This window comes from Arvicanthis niloticus, chromosome 12, assembly GCF_011762505.2.
Source record: "Arvicanthis niloticus isolate mArvNil1 chromosome 12, mArvNil1.pat.X, whole genome shotgun sequence".
NCBI lineage: Eukaryota > Metazoa > Chordata > Mammalia > Rodentia > Muridae > Arvicanthis > Arvicanthis niloticus.
In genome coordinates, this window is record NC_047669.1 from 77,475,352 (window position 1) to 77,488,205 (window position 12,854).

At 47.4% G+C, this 12,854-nt stretch overlaps 1 protein-coding gene across 1 annotated transcript; it reads right to left on the reverse strand.

The window, feature by feature from the left end:
- Positions 1–861: 861 nt before the first annotated feature.
- Positions 862–6,327, reverse strand: Hmgn1 (high mobility group nucleosome binding domain 1). The gene is made up of 6 exons (XM_034515565.2): positions 6,172–6,327; positions 6,015–6,044; positions 5,897–5,926; positions 5,748–5,798; positions 3,901–4,023; positions 862–1,699 (listed from the first exon to the last, which is right to left on the reverse strand). Exons 1-6 carry the CDS (start codon positions 6,184–6,186, stop codon positions 1,658–1,660), a joined length of 291 nt encoding a protein of 96 aa, XP_034371456.1. The 5' UTR covers positions 6,187–6,327; the 3' UTR covers positions 862–1,657.
- Between the last annotated feature and the right edge of the window lie 6,527 nt (positions 6,328–12,854).

A 12,854-nucleotide genomic window follows, 5' to 3' on the forward strand; every position in this document is an offset into this window, starting at 1 on the left:
CAGGACAGCTAAAGTGGTGAGGCAAGGAACTAAACTCAGATCCCCAGAATTCCATCAGCCAGTCTAGCCAAAAAGCACATCTACAAACTGAAGAATCCTGTCTCAACCCCCATGGTAGCCAGACTACAAGTCTGCTATTGGACTCTGTTAGGGAACTTACCCATTCATTTGGTGGTGTTGAGGATAGACTAAAGACTACAGATGCTGGGCAAACACCAAGTTCTTCCCCAGGATATATATCTAACTTAACTGGAGAACTTTCTCTAGCATGCACAAGGACCCAAAACATTAACCAGGCCTGGTGGTGCACGCCTATGACCTCAGCATATAAGGCAAGAAAATCAATTCAAGATCACTACTCAAGGCTACAAAGCAAGCCTGTTTCATGAAACTGTCTCAGCTGTCAAGCAGAGGCTTGCACTGTTCCAGAGACCCAGCTTATTAGATAAATTTAACAAGTCCCAGGTTCTTGCAGTGCAATTCATCAGCAACACACATGAAAGCAGAAGCCGGATGCAGTGCTCAGCTGTAAATCATTATCACAAACCAACTACGTAAACCTCTCAAGAATCCGAGAAACCATGCATGACACCATCTGCATGTCCACCTGCATGTCAGAAGGGCAGTAGATGGCACCATATATGGCTGAGTCACCATGTGGTAGATGGGAATTGAACTCAAGACCTCTGGAAGAGCAAGTGCTCTTAACCTCTGAGCTGTCCTGCTGTCCCAACAGCATACGCTTTTAATTCCAGCTCCCAAGAGACTAAGAGTTAGGAGGATCCCTAGTTAAGGCCAGACTGGTTTATAGAGCAACAGCCAGGGCTACAGAAAAAAAAATTAATCAGACATTTTCAAAACTCTTTCACAACAGATTTTATTGGAGCAGAGTACACAGACATTCCAATTCTTATCACACGTACCCAAAAAGAGCCATATATTGTGTTCACGTACCCAAACTCTGAAGAGTCACATTGTGTTCATGTACGCAAATGAAGAACTACAGTTTTTCTTTGAACTTATTCCAGTGATGTTCCAGCCTCAAACTTGGCAAGCTTCCATAAGACTTCAAATAACAACCAAATGCTCAGAATTCTCCTTCCCACCAATTCACAATTTTACGCCACACACAGAACACACTCAAAATCTCCATCTTTCACGGTGTATTATCACAACTGTTAGGAAAATGGACTGTCATAACCACAGACATCACAGTGCTGACAGGGCAAGGACCAAAGACTGGCTTTTTTTACGAAATGGTTCTACTAGAAACACGGGACCAGATATAACTGAAAATATCCCAGACACCAATGCACGACTGAGACTCCAAACTGCCACTTAGTATGCTTTGTACTGTAGGATATAAAACTAGCCCCCTCTACGGAATGTTATGGTGACCCCCGAGACAGTCACAGCCTCTCCTGATTCAGTATCCCGCTATTTCTGGTTGTACCAAAAAATAAACAACCAGCAAATGATTTAACCTCTTAAAAAAACCATTTACACTTAAAAAAATGGGATGAGGTGGGATTCCCTCACCTTTTAAAAATGTTTCTAGAGCTACTAAAAAACTCGCATTTACAAAATAGTTGATAAAAATATTCCTCTGGATTGTACAAGAAGGGCGGCAGGGACCGCTGACAGACATGATGGAGGCTTAGTCGGACTTGGCTTCTTTCTCTTCTTCAGAGGCTGGACTCTGCAAACCACAGAGAATGCAAACATCAAATTAACCACCTTATAGAATGGTGCTCATGTATCCCCACCCCTCCTCCTTCCTCCTGAGACAGGGTCTCTTGACAAAGCTCTGGCTGTCTTGAAGTCACTATGTAGACCAGGCTGGTCTCAAATTCACAAAGATGTACCTTCTTCTGCCCCAAATAAAGGAAGTGAAGTGTGTGCCACCATGCCTAGCCATCCTGTTTCTTCATATGGTTGCTTTATTCAGATTCTGTACTTGCCAACACACCCAGTCTTGTAAGACTTGCAATCAAGGTGGCAACTGCATACACAGAGCAGTGTGAAGCCTTGGCCACTCAGGCTGCCTCATTTCAAGACTAGTCCAGTCCAGCCTTAGCGTCACTCATTTCAAAATGTCTGCTTCTTTTTGGTGATCTGTTTACACTGGCCTTCCAGCTTTATCCAAGTGACACTGTAGTGATGCTATCTGCACCTGCCTATGATGTACCCAACAGAAAAGAGCAGCATGTTGTGAGTTCATGTTAATGATCTGCAAACATTAAATGCCTTTACACACTCTAGGTGCTACTACAGAGAACACTGTACTGTGTTTATCAGTTGAAACATGTTTTCTTAATCTACCAAGTGCAGTGGTTTTGGATTTTGGCCATCTTGTAGAAGAATCCACTCTAATTTGGTTACTATGGTGAGAAGGCATGCCTTCAGCTGCTGATTCTACCTGAGACTTACCACCTGCTGGCTCTATAGACGTGCACACAGTGCCCAGCTAATTAATCTGTTGTTAGGATTGGGATTAGATCAGTAGTCTGAGGCCAGTCCCTTAATACTGGACGTGTAGTCAGAACTAGAAGAAGTATTTAAATGTGTGGTTGGTGGTTATAAATCCAGTCTTCATCTAGTATGCAGAAAATCCTAAGTTTGAACTCTGGTACCACAAAAAAAGAAAAAAAAAATAACAACAAAAAAACAAAAACCTTTTTGACTGAGAAGCAAATATCTGGCAACACAAGTTGCCAGAGAATTCAAGGCTAGCCTGGGCTACAGAGCTAGTTTCAGGCCAACAGCAAGATCACACCAAAAACCACTATACTACTATTCAGGTTGGAGGATGGCACGGTGGGCAAAGCTAACTGCCACTCAGACAGGATAACTTGAGTTCCTCAGCACCCACAGATGCCAGGTGAGTGCGGGAGCCCAACCTGCAATCCCACTATGCAGGAAAGCGTGGCTCAGCAAGAGATCCTACCACAATCCTACATAAAATGAAATTTGCCTTTCCAAGCTTAGCATATATAATAAAGGGTTAAGAAAATAAGAATGCTAGATTTAACAAAAGCTAGCTGTTGCCAAGCATAGTGGCTCATACCTAAAGTCCCCACAGTTGGGAGGCAAGGCTGAGGCAGGTGGATCAGTTCAAGACCCCATTTCCACCTTGTATAGTACTTTAAGTCTTTTTTTTTTTTTTAATGTGCATTAGTGTTTTGCTTGCATGTCTGAGGGTTTCAATTTCCTGGAACTAGGAGTTACACAGTTGAGTGAGCTGCCTTGTGTGTGCTGGGAATTGAACCATGAGCCTTTGAAAGAGCAGCCAATGAGCTTAACCTCTGAGCCAGCTCTCTAGCACCCCAGCACCACACTTTGAGTCTTTTCCTCATAGCTCATAAAGACAGCAATCAGCCAGGCAGTGGTGGCACATGGGAGGCAGAGATAGGAAGAGTTTGAGGCCAGCCTGGGCTACAGAGCAAGTTCCAAGTCAGCCAGGGCTACATAGAGAAATTTTGTACTTTTCAGAAAAAACTGTTATTTTTGTCATAATTGGAATGAGTCTAATAATTTATGCACCCAGAATATACAAACTAGGATTCTAGCACAAGAGCAGCCTCAGAGACCACAGCAAGCTGAACACTGCAATCTAAGGCAGAGGACCAGCTCACCTGCTCCAACAGTCTTACAAAGTCACCTGGGAAAATCTCTATGAGCTTTGCATCCTATTGCAAGTGAAACTGACATACACAAATCTCTTATTTACTCTCACTGATTTGTACAAGTTCAAATAAAACCTAGTTCATTTATGTGCTACCTATTCATGGGAGAGAACTACACAGAAAAGTTCCCATAAAAATTTAATCTGCTACACTAAAGACCCAATTTAACATCTGTTGCTTAGAATCTGGGTGATCGCATGCGCACTCCTCTGACCTGGTTTTCCGTCTCCCCATTTTCTGCAGGCAGATCTGTAGCTTGCTGGTCAGCCACTTCAGCCTGCTTGCCCTTCGCTCCCCTCTTCCCTTTCAGCTGCACTTTCTTGTCTGCTGCTTTATCCTAAAACAAGAAACATTTTAATAAACTTTGCATTTAATTTTGACTTGATGCAGAGTGCACCCACAATGGGTCTCTTTGACACCTCACAGTCTCGACATTAGACACCTTGAGATCCACCCCAACAAGGACACAATGTATGCTGTGGAGTCCTAAATCTTGTCATTAGCTGGGATTAAACCTTAAGACTGTGCTGCACTTCTCCACAGCAGAATTACCACACACGAAAGATTAAATGCAAAGGCCATGTAACCCTACCAGGCCCCCAAATTCTTCTAAGCATGAACAATCGAAGTGCCACCCAACAGCCATTGTCCTGACAAGGCTTGTACCCACATGTGTAAGACCACTCGCCTTCATGCACCTTCCTCTCAGTCATGCTCACTATCCCGCCACAGTTCCTCCCTTGCTTGATACCATGAGTAACTACAAAGATCAGTTTTTGAGTTATTTTCATTTGGGTGTTTGAAGAATCTGAAAAGCATAGGTGTTATTATCAGGAGGATATAACTTGAAACATTAAGTTCAAAACTAAGCCATTAGCAGTAAGAAACAGTATTTCTGGATCCCATCTGTCTTACAGAAGCAGCTCTCATCTTCACAGGCTGTGGCACAACCACAGGGTCTGCATGTATGTCACAACCCATGCTCATTAGGTAAGAGAGAGGAAGGAAGGCAAAACACTTACCTACTCCCCCCTCAAAATTAGAAAATGATTACACTGCTGCAGCAAACCTACTTAAGTCAAGCCTAAAACTGCTCTCATCTAAAACTATAAACAGCTCAAAATATATACAGACTTACGAGGGAAACAGGTACTAATGCCCAAGTTTATACATAGAGAAAAGGTGGGGACAGAAATGTGCAGACACTCTTGAGACCCTCAGACATAGTGCTCAGGTCAGGATGCCTCTCTGGCCCCAGAAAGTCTAGTCCACATTACCACCATTCGTTGAGGCTGTATTTGAAAAGACCACAAACTAGGACTTGAGAGAGAGACAGTTCACTGGCTAAGAGTACTCAGCTGCTCTCCCAGAGGATCCATGTTCAATTCCCAGCACTCACTTGGTGGGAAACTGTTAATTCTAATTCCAGAGGTCCTCTTTTGGCCTCCAAAATGCACCTACATACACGCAGGCAAAATACCCACAAATATTTAAAGTAAAACATCAACTAACTATAGGGAAAACAGTTCAATTTTTTATTCTGCTCAATGTCCTGGGGTGGGGGGAAGACTTTACTTTTAAACAATGTGCATACACATAGATCTGTGCATGCTCAGGCTGAGCCTGCAGAAGCCAGAAGGGGTTATCAGATCCTCTTATCCCTTGGAGCTGTCACTCAAGACTCAGGTCCCTCTGTAAGAGCATTGTGCATTCTTAGCCAGTGAGTCATCTTCGGCTCATAAAATGCTTCTGAGTTCTTTTTTTTTTTTTTTTTTTAAAGGCTTGTATTACTGTATGAGTGTTTTGCACGTACGTATGGGCACCGTGTGCCTGCAGCTGGAGATTAGAAAAGGGCATGAATCCTCTCTGGACTGGAGTCACAGATGTTTTTGAGCTGCCCTGTGGGTGCTGGGAACTGAACTCAGGTCGTCTGCAAAGCCCTGTTGCTGCGGGTGAAGGAACGTGCCATACTTTACCCAGCCGCCCCCACCCACGTTCCAGAAACCTCCTAAACACAACTTCAACTAAGCGGCCTTCCCTGATCACCAGTTCGAAGCTTACCTTTCCCGCGGCTTTTTTTGGCTTCGCGTCCACCTTGGCAGGGGCGGGCTTCTGTCAAAAGATAAATTAATAAAGGGAGGGGGTGTGAGGCGCTGAGCGGGCGAGCTGGGCCCGGGCCCGCTCGCTCCCGCCCCGAGCGCGGTACTTACGGCCGACAGCCTCGCGGAGCGGCGCTTGGGCTGCGGAAAGAAAGACGGGGTGAGCGACGCGGTGAGCGACACCCCCGGCCGCCCCGACCCGCCCGGCCCACCCGAGGCCCGCGCTCACCTCCGCTTTCGCAGCTCCATCTGCATTAACCTGCAGGAGAAAGCACAGCGGAGAACAATGCGGCCGCGTGACGTCACGCCCAGCCGCCCGCGTCCCCGAAGATTCCAGAACCCCTCAGACCCCAACCCTGCGGGCGCCGCGGCCCCGCCGCGCTCACCTTCCTCTTGGGCATCGTGGCGGCGCGGGGTGGGAGACGCGTGCGACGCCGGATCTGTCACGGAGCTGCACTGCCTAGCCGCCACCAGACGAACTGCTGCGACCCGTCGCGGGGGCGGTGGGAGAACCGGATGGAACCGGATTGGGGCCCGCCCCCTCTCCCCCGCACCTCCCCGCCGGCCGGGCCGCCCCCAGCCCCCATTGGCTGTTTAGGCCCACCGCGCCCGCCAGCGCCGCAGCCCGTACCCCGAATAGGCGCAGCGGGCTGTCACTCCGCCGCATCGCCCCGCCCCCCGGGCCCCCCACCCCGCGGGCGCGACCCCGGCCGAGGGGCGGGCCGGAGCCGCTCGACCCCGCTAGGTAGTTTGTTTGAAGCCGACAGCAAAAGTGCGGTCTGCGCGCTGATTAGTGGGGACGTATCACGTGCCCGCCGCATCGCTGTCCCACAATGCCCCGGACACCAGGCACCCGCCCGCGGGGTCCGCTCGGAGACACCTTGGCTTTGGGAATGCCTAGGCCGGATTTGCTAGTAGCCGCGGGAAGCGCAGGCACAGGCAGTAGTGCGCAGGCGCGCGCGGGCCGGCGGCGCAGACTCATCTTGTCCTACGCGCCTTTACCAGCCTATTTTTAGGCAACTGTCTGTTTTAGAGCTTGCAGCTGTCAGGATCTCCTGCTCGCCCCTCTGCATTGTACCCCGTCCTGTGTTCCAGTGTGTGCAGGAATCGCATCGGCCCCTTCCAGACCCGGTGCTTCGTGCAGCGGCGTGGGTTTGAGCTCCGACTTCCAGATTGCACCTTTTGTTTAAGGAAAGCAGTAAACATTTGAGTACACCTTGAGAAGGCAGACAGCAGGCTGGGTAGTGGAGTCCCACCTGCAGCCGTATTACAATTGAATTACAATTCAATTGTAAGAATTATCATATATGTCTTTGCCTACTATAAAATTTGTATGTAGGATAGGGAATTGATATCATTTATCTCTTGCACCGTTTAAGGTTTTTAGACAAATGTTTTAATTCCCGGACCCAGTAAACCCTTGCTTTCCCAAAGGCCGACTGCTGTATTCCAGGGATTAAATGGCTTGAAGCACTCACACTTTGTCGTTGGAGCTGCAACCCCGTTCCCTTCATCTCCTGTGGCCCATGTCTTTTCATGCTTACCCGACTGAGTTAAGACTGAGGTCCTATGCCAACTAGTGGGGGAAAGACATTGATAACACCTGAGTTAAAATAAAAACCAAATACACCTCCTGTCCTTGTGGTTTTTATCTTCTGATTGTATCCTCTTAAAAATAAAGATTGCTCTTACAGGAAGGCCACCAGAGATGACCACTCAGACACAGTTTATAGCCAATTGAAAGTCTTTATTTCTCAGGATAGCCAGGGCTACATAGAGAAACCCTACCTCAGATGACAAAGTCTATTCCAGAGGCTGATACTCCAGGACTTAAGTGTAGCCCGGAGCATTTAGACCAAGGGGCTTTTGAAGGCAAAAGCTACATCTTGTTGTCTCCGAAGCTTCAGGGGGAGGTTTGCACAAGCAAGCAGTTGAACAGGAGCTAAGGTGAGTTAGGTGGGGGCATCTTGGCCTCTGGTCCTGGAATAGAGCTGGGCAGTTTTCCAGAGGATTCTCCATCAAGGAGATCAGATTCTAGTTAAATCTGAAATGGCCTGAGCAAGAATACAAGATGGAGGAACCCCTGTCCTGTCCTGTCACACTCATGTAAGATGGAGGAACCCCTGTCCTGTCCTGTCACACTCACATCTAAGATGGAGGAACCCCTGTCCTGCCCTGTCACACTCACATGGAAGATGGAAGAACCCCTGCCCTGCCCTGTCACACTCACATGTAAGCTGGAAGAACCCCTGTCCTGTCCTATCACACTCACATGTAAGATGGAGGAACCCCTGTCCTGTCCTGTCCTGTCACACTCACATGTAAGCTGGAAGAACCCCTGCCCTGCCCTGTCACACTCACATGGAAGATGGAAGAACCCCTGCCCTGTCCTATCACACTCACATGTAAGATGGAGGAACCCCTGTCCTGTCACACTCACATGTAAGATGGAGGAACCCCTGTCCTGTCCTGCCCTGTCACACTCACATGTAAGATGGAAGAACCTCTGCCCCATCTTGCCCTGTCACATGCGTTGTCTAGAGATGTCAGCTGGAGTAATAGCCTCTTTCTTTGTGACCTCTAACAAATCGAGTGGGGTTACTATATGAAAAGGTTTTAACTTTAGGACTGGCTAGAATTGTAGAGAAAGAAAAGTCATAGCAATGCTTGGAGTGATGTTGAGAGCAGGCCCACTAGCCATCATTTGGTAGCAGATGAGGCAAGATGAGTTGATAACGAGCAACGGATAGGAAAAATAATCTATCTAGATACCTCATTAGCATAGAGAGCTCCAGGTTTTTATGCTCCTTGACTGATTGCCATGGTCCTCAGTGGGGTATCGTGGTTATCTTGTCCAGAGGAAGTAAAGGTAGGCAGGGAGAAGCCCCACTCCTACAGTTCTGAAATTTGAGATTCACGAGGTCTGAGCTCACTCAACCTTACCAGTTCTTCTGTCTGGACTCCACAGTCTCCCACAGGGAGAACAACTGGAAAAGGACTGGAGCTCAGGTTTTCTCTAGGTGTAGCTTTTTAAAAACCCTAAAAAAGGCTCACCATTGGGGGGGGGGGTCTGAGTTTGAGGCATAAATTTGTATAGAATACCTATCTGCATCAGGCATTGTGAAGATCCTGGGGGAGAAAGAATGGGGGCAGGGGGAGTGAGCCTGGATGCCAAGCTCTGAGGTTTGTTATTGAAGGAATCTCAGGTCTCAGCCTAATTTTAAAATTAAATTCTCCAGAAACGTGCTCTGGGAGAAGTGCATTCCAAAGACTTACACACATTCCAGGAAGGGCCCAAGATAAGAGAACTAAAAGGTTATCAGGAAGCTGGGGCCTTAGTGCAATCAACCTGGTTAAACAGGCACTATGGTAAGATAGACTTAGCTAACACTCATTGTCATAAGATAATGTGCAAACATGTGTTGCCAAGAGCAGTCAGTCGTTTGAGGTCAGCCTTTGTGGTTAGCATTGTCTAAGAGGTGACTGTAAGATTGTCCTCTTAAACCCTGTGAAAACCATATAAAAACTGCTCTTAGCTTTAGCTCAGGGTTCCTCTAGCCTGCGGGCAGGCGGTTGGGGACCCCGGTGCACTGCATCAAAAAAATAAAATAAACCTCTTGCTTTTGCATCAAACCCCCTGTCTGTGAGTGTTTCTGTGGGAGTCTTCCCGGTTTGGTTCTTCGGGTCCAACATTATAAAGCAGGAAAGAAAATATACAAGCTGTGTTGAAGGCATGACATCCAATTGATGGTGATGTTGAGAGCTGATTGGATTGCACGGCAGTGACCTCTATGGATGAATTCACTGATGAGAGTGTAGCTGGGTGGGCTTTTAGGAGGTGAGGAAATTTTCCTTATTGGAGGAAAATATCACTGGGAGCAGGCATGAAGGTGCATCTGTTTGCTCTTGATGTCTGCTAGGCAGGCTCCCTCTGGTGCATTCCTGCAGCCATGATGTTCTGCCTCATCTGGTCCCAAAACACCACAGCCAGGTGACTTTGGACTGAAGCCATGAGCCAAAATATTTTCCCCTTTGTTTTTTGTCACAATTGAGTACTGTGAATTTAACACACTATTAAAAGAAAGATGTCAGCCCCACAGTACTGTGCGTAAGCATGCACAGGGTGTGTGTGTGAGGGGGGGTGGGGTTAAGGATACAAAAGTCTTGGGGGCAGGCGAGATGGCTCAGTAGTTAAGAGCACCTCCTGCTTTTCAGGAGTTCATGAGTTCAAATCCCAGCAACCACATAATGGCTCACAACCATCCGTAATGAGATCTGATGCCCTCATATGGGTGTCTGAAGACAGCTACAGAGTATTTTGGGCCGGAGGGAGCAGGGCCTGAGCAAGCGAGTGGGGACAGAGGGAGCAGGGCCTGAGCAAGCGAGTGGGGACGGAGGGAGTGGGGCCAGAGCAAGAGGGAGAAGAGAAGGGGGAAAAAAGGCTACAAAGTCTCAATTATACAAGATAAGTCTTGTATCTCTATATACAACATAGTGGGTATAGGTAAAGGAATTATAGTCTTCTTTAGAAGATTAAAAAATATATAGTATATGGATACACACCTGTGTGTACAGGTGTACAAAGGAGTCAGAGGTATTGTGCAAAAACAGAAGAAGGTTTTCTTCCTGGCCACTTGGTTCCCAGAAGTAATGACTCTGAGACTAATTATTTATTAATAAATGCTTAGGCCATGAGCTTCGGCTTGCTGTCGGACTTGCTATTAACTTATTAACTTATCCTTTCTATCCTCACCTGGGTCCAGCTACTTTGCTGGTTTCCTCTCCTTGTCTTATGTCCTTCTCCACAGTGTTCTTGGGGTGAATCTCCCCTTCATTCTATCCCGAGTTCAGTTACCTGCTGGTATACGACTGTCTCCTTAGCATTCTGGGTGAATCTTCCGCACCTCTGACTATTTCCCAGAATTCTCTCTCTGCCTGCTGGATGCCCCACCTCCTATTCTCTGCCTCAGCTCATTGGCCTCAAGCTTTTTTGACAGGTGATGCTTAGATTCTCTTTTCAGTATGGATTCCCCTGGAGCTGGAATTCCAGGTGGTTGTAAGCCACTCCTTGTGGTTGCTGGGAACACGATTCCAGACCTCCACAAGAGCAGCATGCCCTCTTTAACTGCCAAGACATCTCCAGAGTCCTCACAGAATAGAGCTGACTGTGTGAAGTGATCTTATCACAAAGATCACCCATGAGGGGATGACTCAGAGCAGGAAGTGATGGGACGTTATGGCCCTGGTTGGTGGTTGTTGTCCATGGTTCTGAGGTGGAATGTACTGGGTGAGATGAACTGTGTCTTTAAGGGAGCTGGTGTGTGGGGAGCCAACAGAAGGCAGCTATCATTTTTGCAGCCATCTTGAGCCATATATCCTGACAAGAGACTTGTTTACAACAGCCTACAACAGCTGAGCACACTCTGATAACATCTTGCTTTAGATACCCAGGATCTTCCCTTGGGTGTGTGAGACTTAAAGGTGTGATTTAGCTGTGAGACATATAAAAGGCGAGAGGCAGACAGGAGAAAGGAGTAGGAATTTGAGACTCGAGACAGGCAACTATTATTAGACAATTACACTTGGACTAGACACTTGGAAGAAATAACTTGGAACTGGGAACGAGACTAGCAATTTAGGACTGGGATTAGGACCTGAGACTTGGTACTAGGAACTAGGGACTCAGAGAGAAGAAGAGAGACTGAAGAATAAACGGGATTGAATAACACTCTGTCTGGTCTCCATTCCTCGCGTCAGTCCTCACCCTCTCTCTTGCTGAACCCCCCTCCCCCCCCCACCCCCCCCCCCTGCGGACTGGAGCAGCCTGGGGCAGTGCAGGCTCTAACAATTTACCCCCCAAGGCTTTTGGCAGTGCGGGTTCCAACATTGACAGAGCAGTCCTCGGTCCTCGACATTTTGGCCCCCAAGCATGGGGCAGAGCGGTTCTCAACACTGATGCACAAGAAGATCGGGTACCCAGGAAGATCAGGTACCCAAACAGTAGTAGCAAGGCACTGAGAGCAGTAGCCTTTGGTGTCTAAAGACTGTAGTGGCAACAGTGAGTTGCTTGTGGTAGCGATGACCAGTGTGTGTAGACAGCAGAGAGGAAAGGAAGTGAGTTTATGTCATGGATAGGGTTCCCGAGTACAGCTCAGCCTATGACATGGGTATGAGAGTGTGGCTGCCAGGATAATGTAGGCAAAGAACAGCACAGGTATTAGCTACAGAGATGAAGGCATCAGTGGTAGATGTGGGATCTGGAATACATTTTGGTGGTGGGAGCTGACAGGTCTCTTCAGTGGGCTGGATGTGAGGGAGAAAAGAGAAGTGTTTGGCCATGAGTCATAGAACTCAGATTAGGGCCAACAATAAGAAATGGGTCATCTCTAACAGGAGATTGTTCCAAGACTATATTGGGTTCTGAATTTGGAACAGGATTGCAGTCCTGGGTTCCCAAGCACTTTCCTTGTAATTATAAGTAAGCATGTGTGTGTGGGGGTACGTTTGTGCAGAATGTGGGTTCCCACAGGGACCAGAACAGACTGTCAGATCATCTGGAGCTGGGATTACAGGTGGTTGTGAGCCACCCAGTGTGGGGGGAGGGGTAGGAACTGAACTCAGGTCCTATGCAAGGGCAGTACATGCTTTAAAAACTGAGCCATCCGGGCTGGAGAGATGGCTCGGTGGTTAAGAACATTGGCTGTTCTTCCAGAGGTCCTGAGTTCAATTCCCAACAACCACATGGTGGCTCACAACCATCTGTAATGGAGTCTGATGCCCTCTTCTGTTGTGTCTGAAGACAGCCACAGTGTCTTATTTTTAAAAATAAGAAATATTTTTTTTTTTTAAAAAACTGAGCCATCCTTCCAAGTCCTTTCTTAAAGACATGGTTGTTAAGTGCTGTCTACGCTCATCTCAGAATCCTAAGCTCATGTAATTATTTCCCTCACTGAGCTTTTTGAATGCTTGGGACAGCAAGTGTGTGTGTGTGTGTGTGTGTGTGTGTGTGTGTGTGTGTGACCATGCCCTGCATTCCCTCTTTCCTGTTTGATGGCTTCATCTTTGGGCT

Excerpts from the sequence above, each read along its gene's own strand:
- Hmgn1 (XM_034515565.2), bottom strand. Across the intron at positions 5,799-5,896 it reads GCTCCGCGAGGCTGTCGGCC|AAGCCCGCCCCTGCCAAGGT; the intron begins GTAAGTACCGCG and ends ATCTTTTGACAG. Across the intron at positions 4,024-5,747 it reads CAAAAAAAGCCGCGGGAAAG|GATAAAGCAGCAGACAAGAA; the intron begins GTAAGCTTCGAA and ends TTCTTGTTTTAG.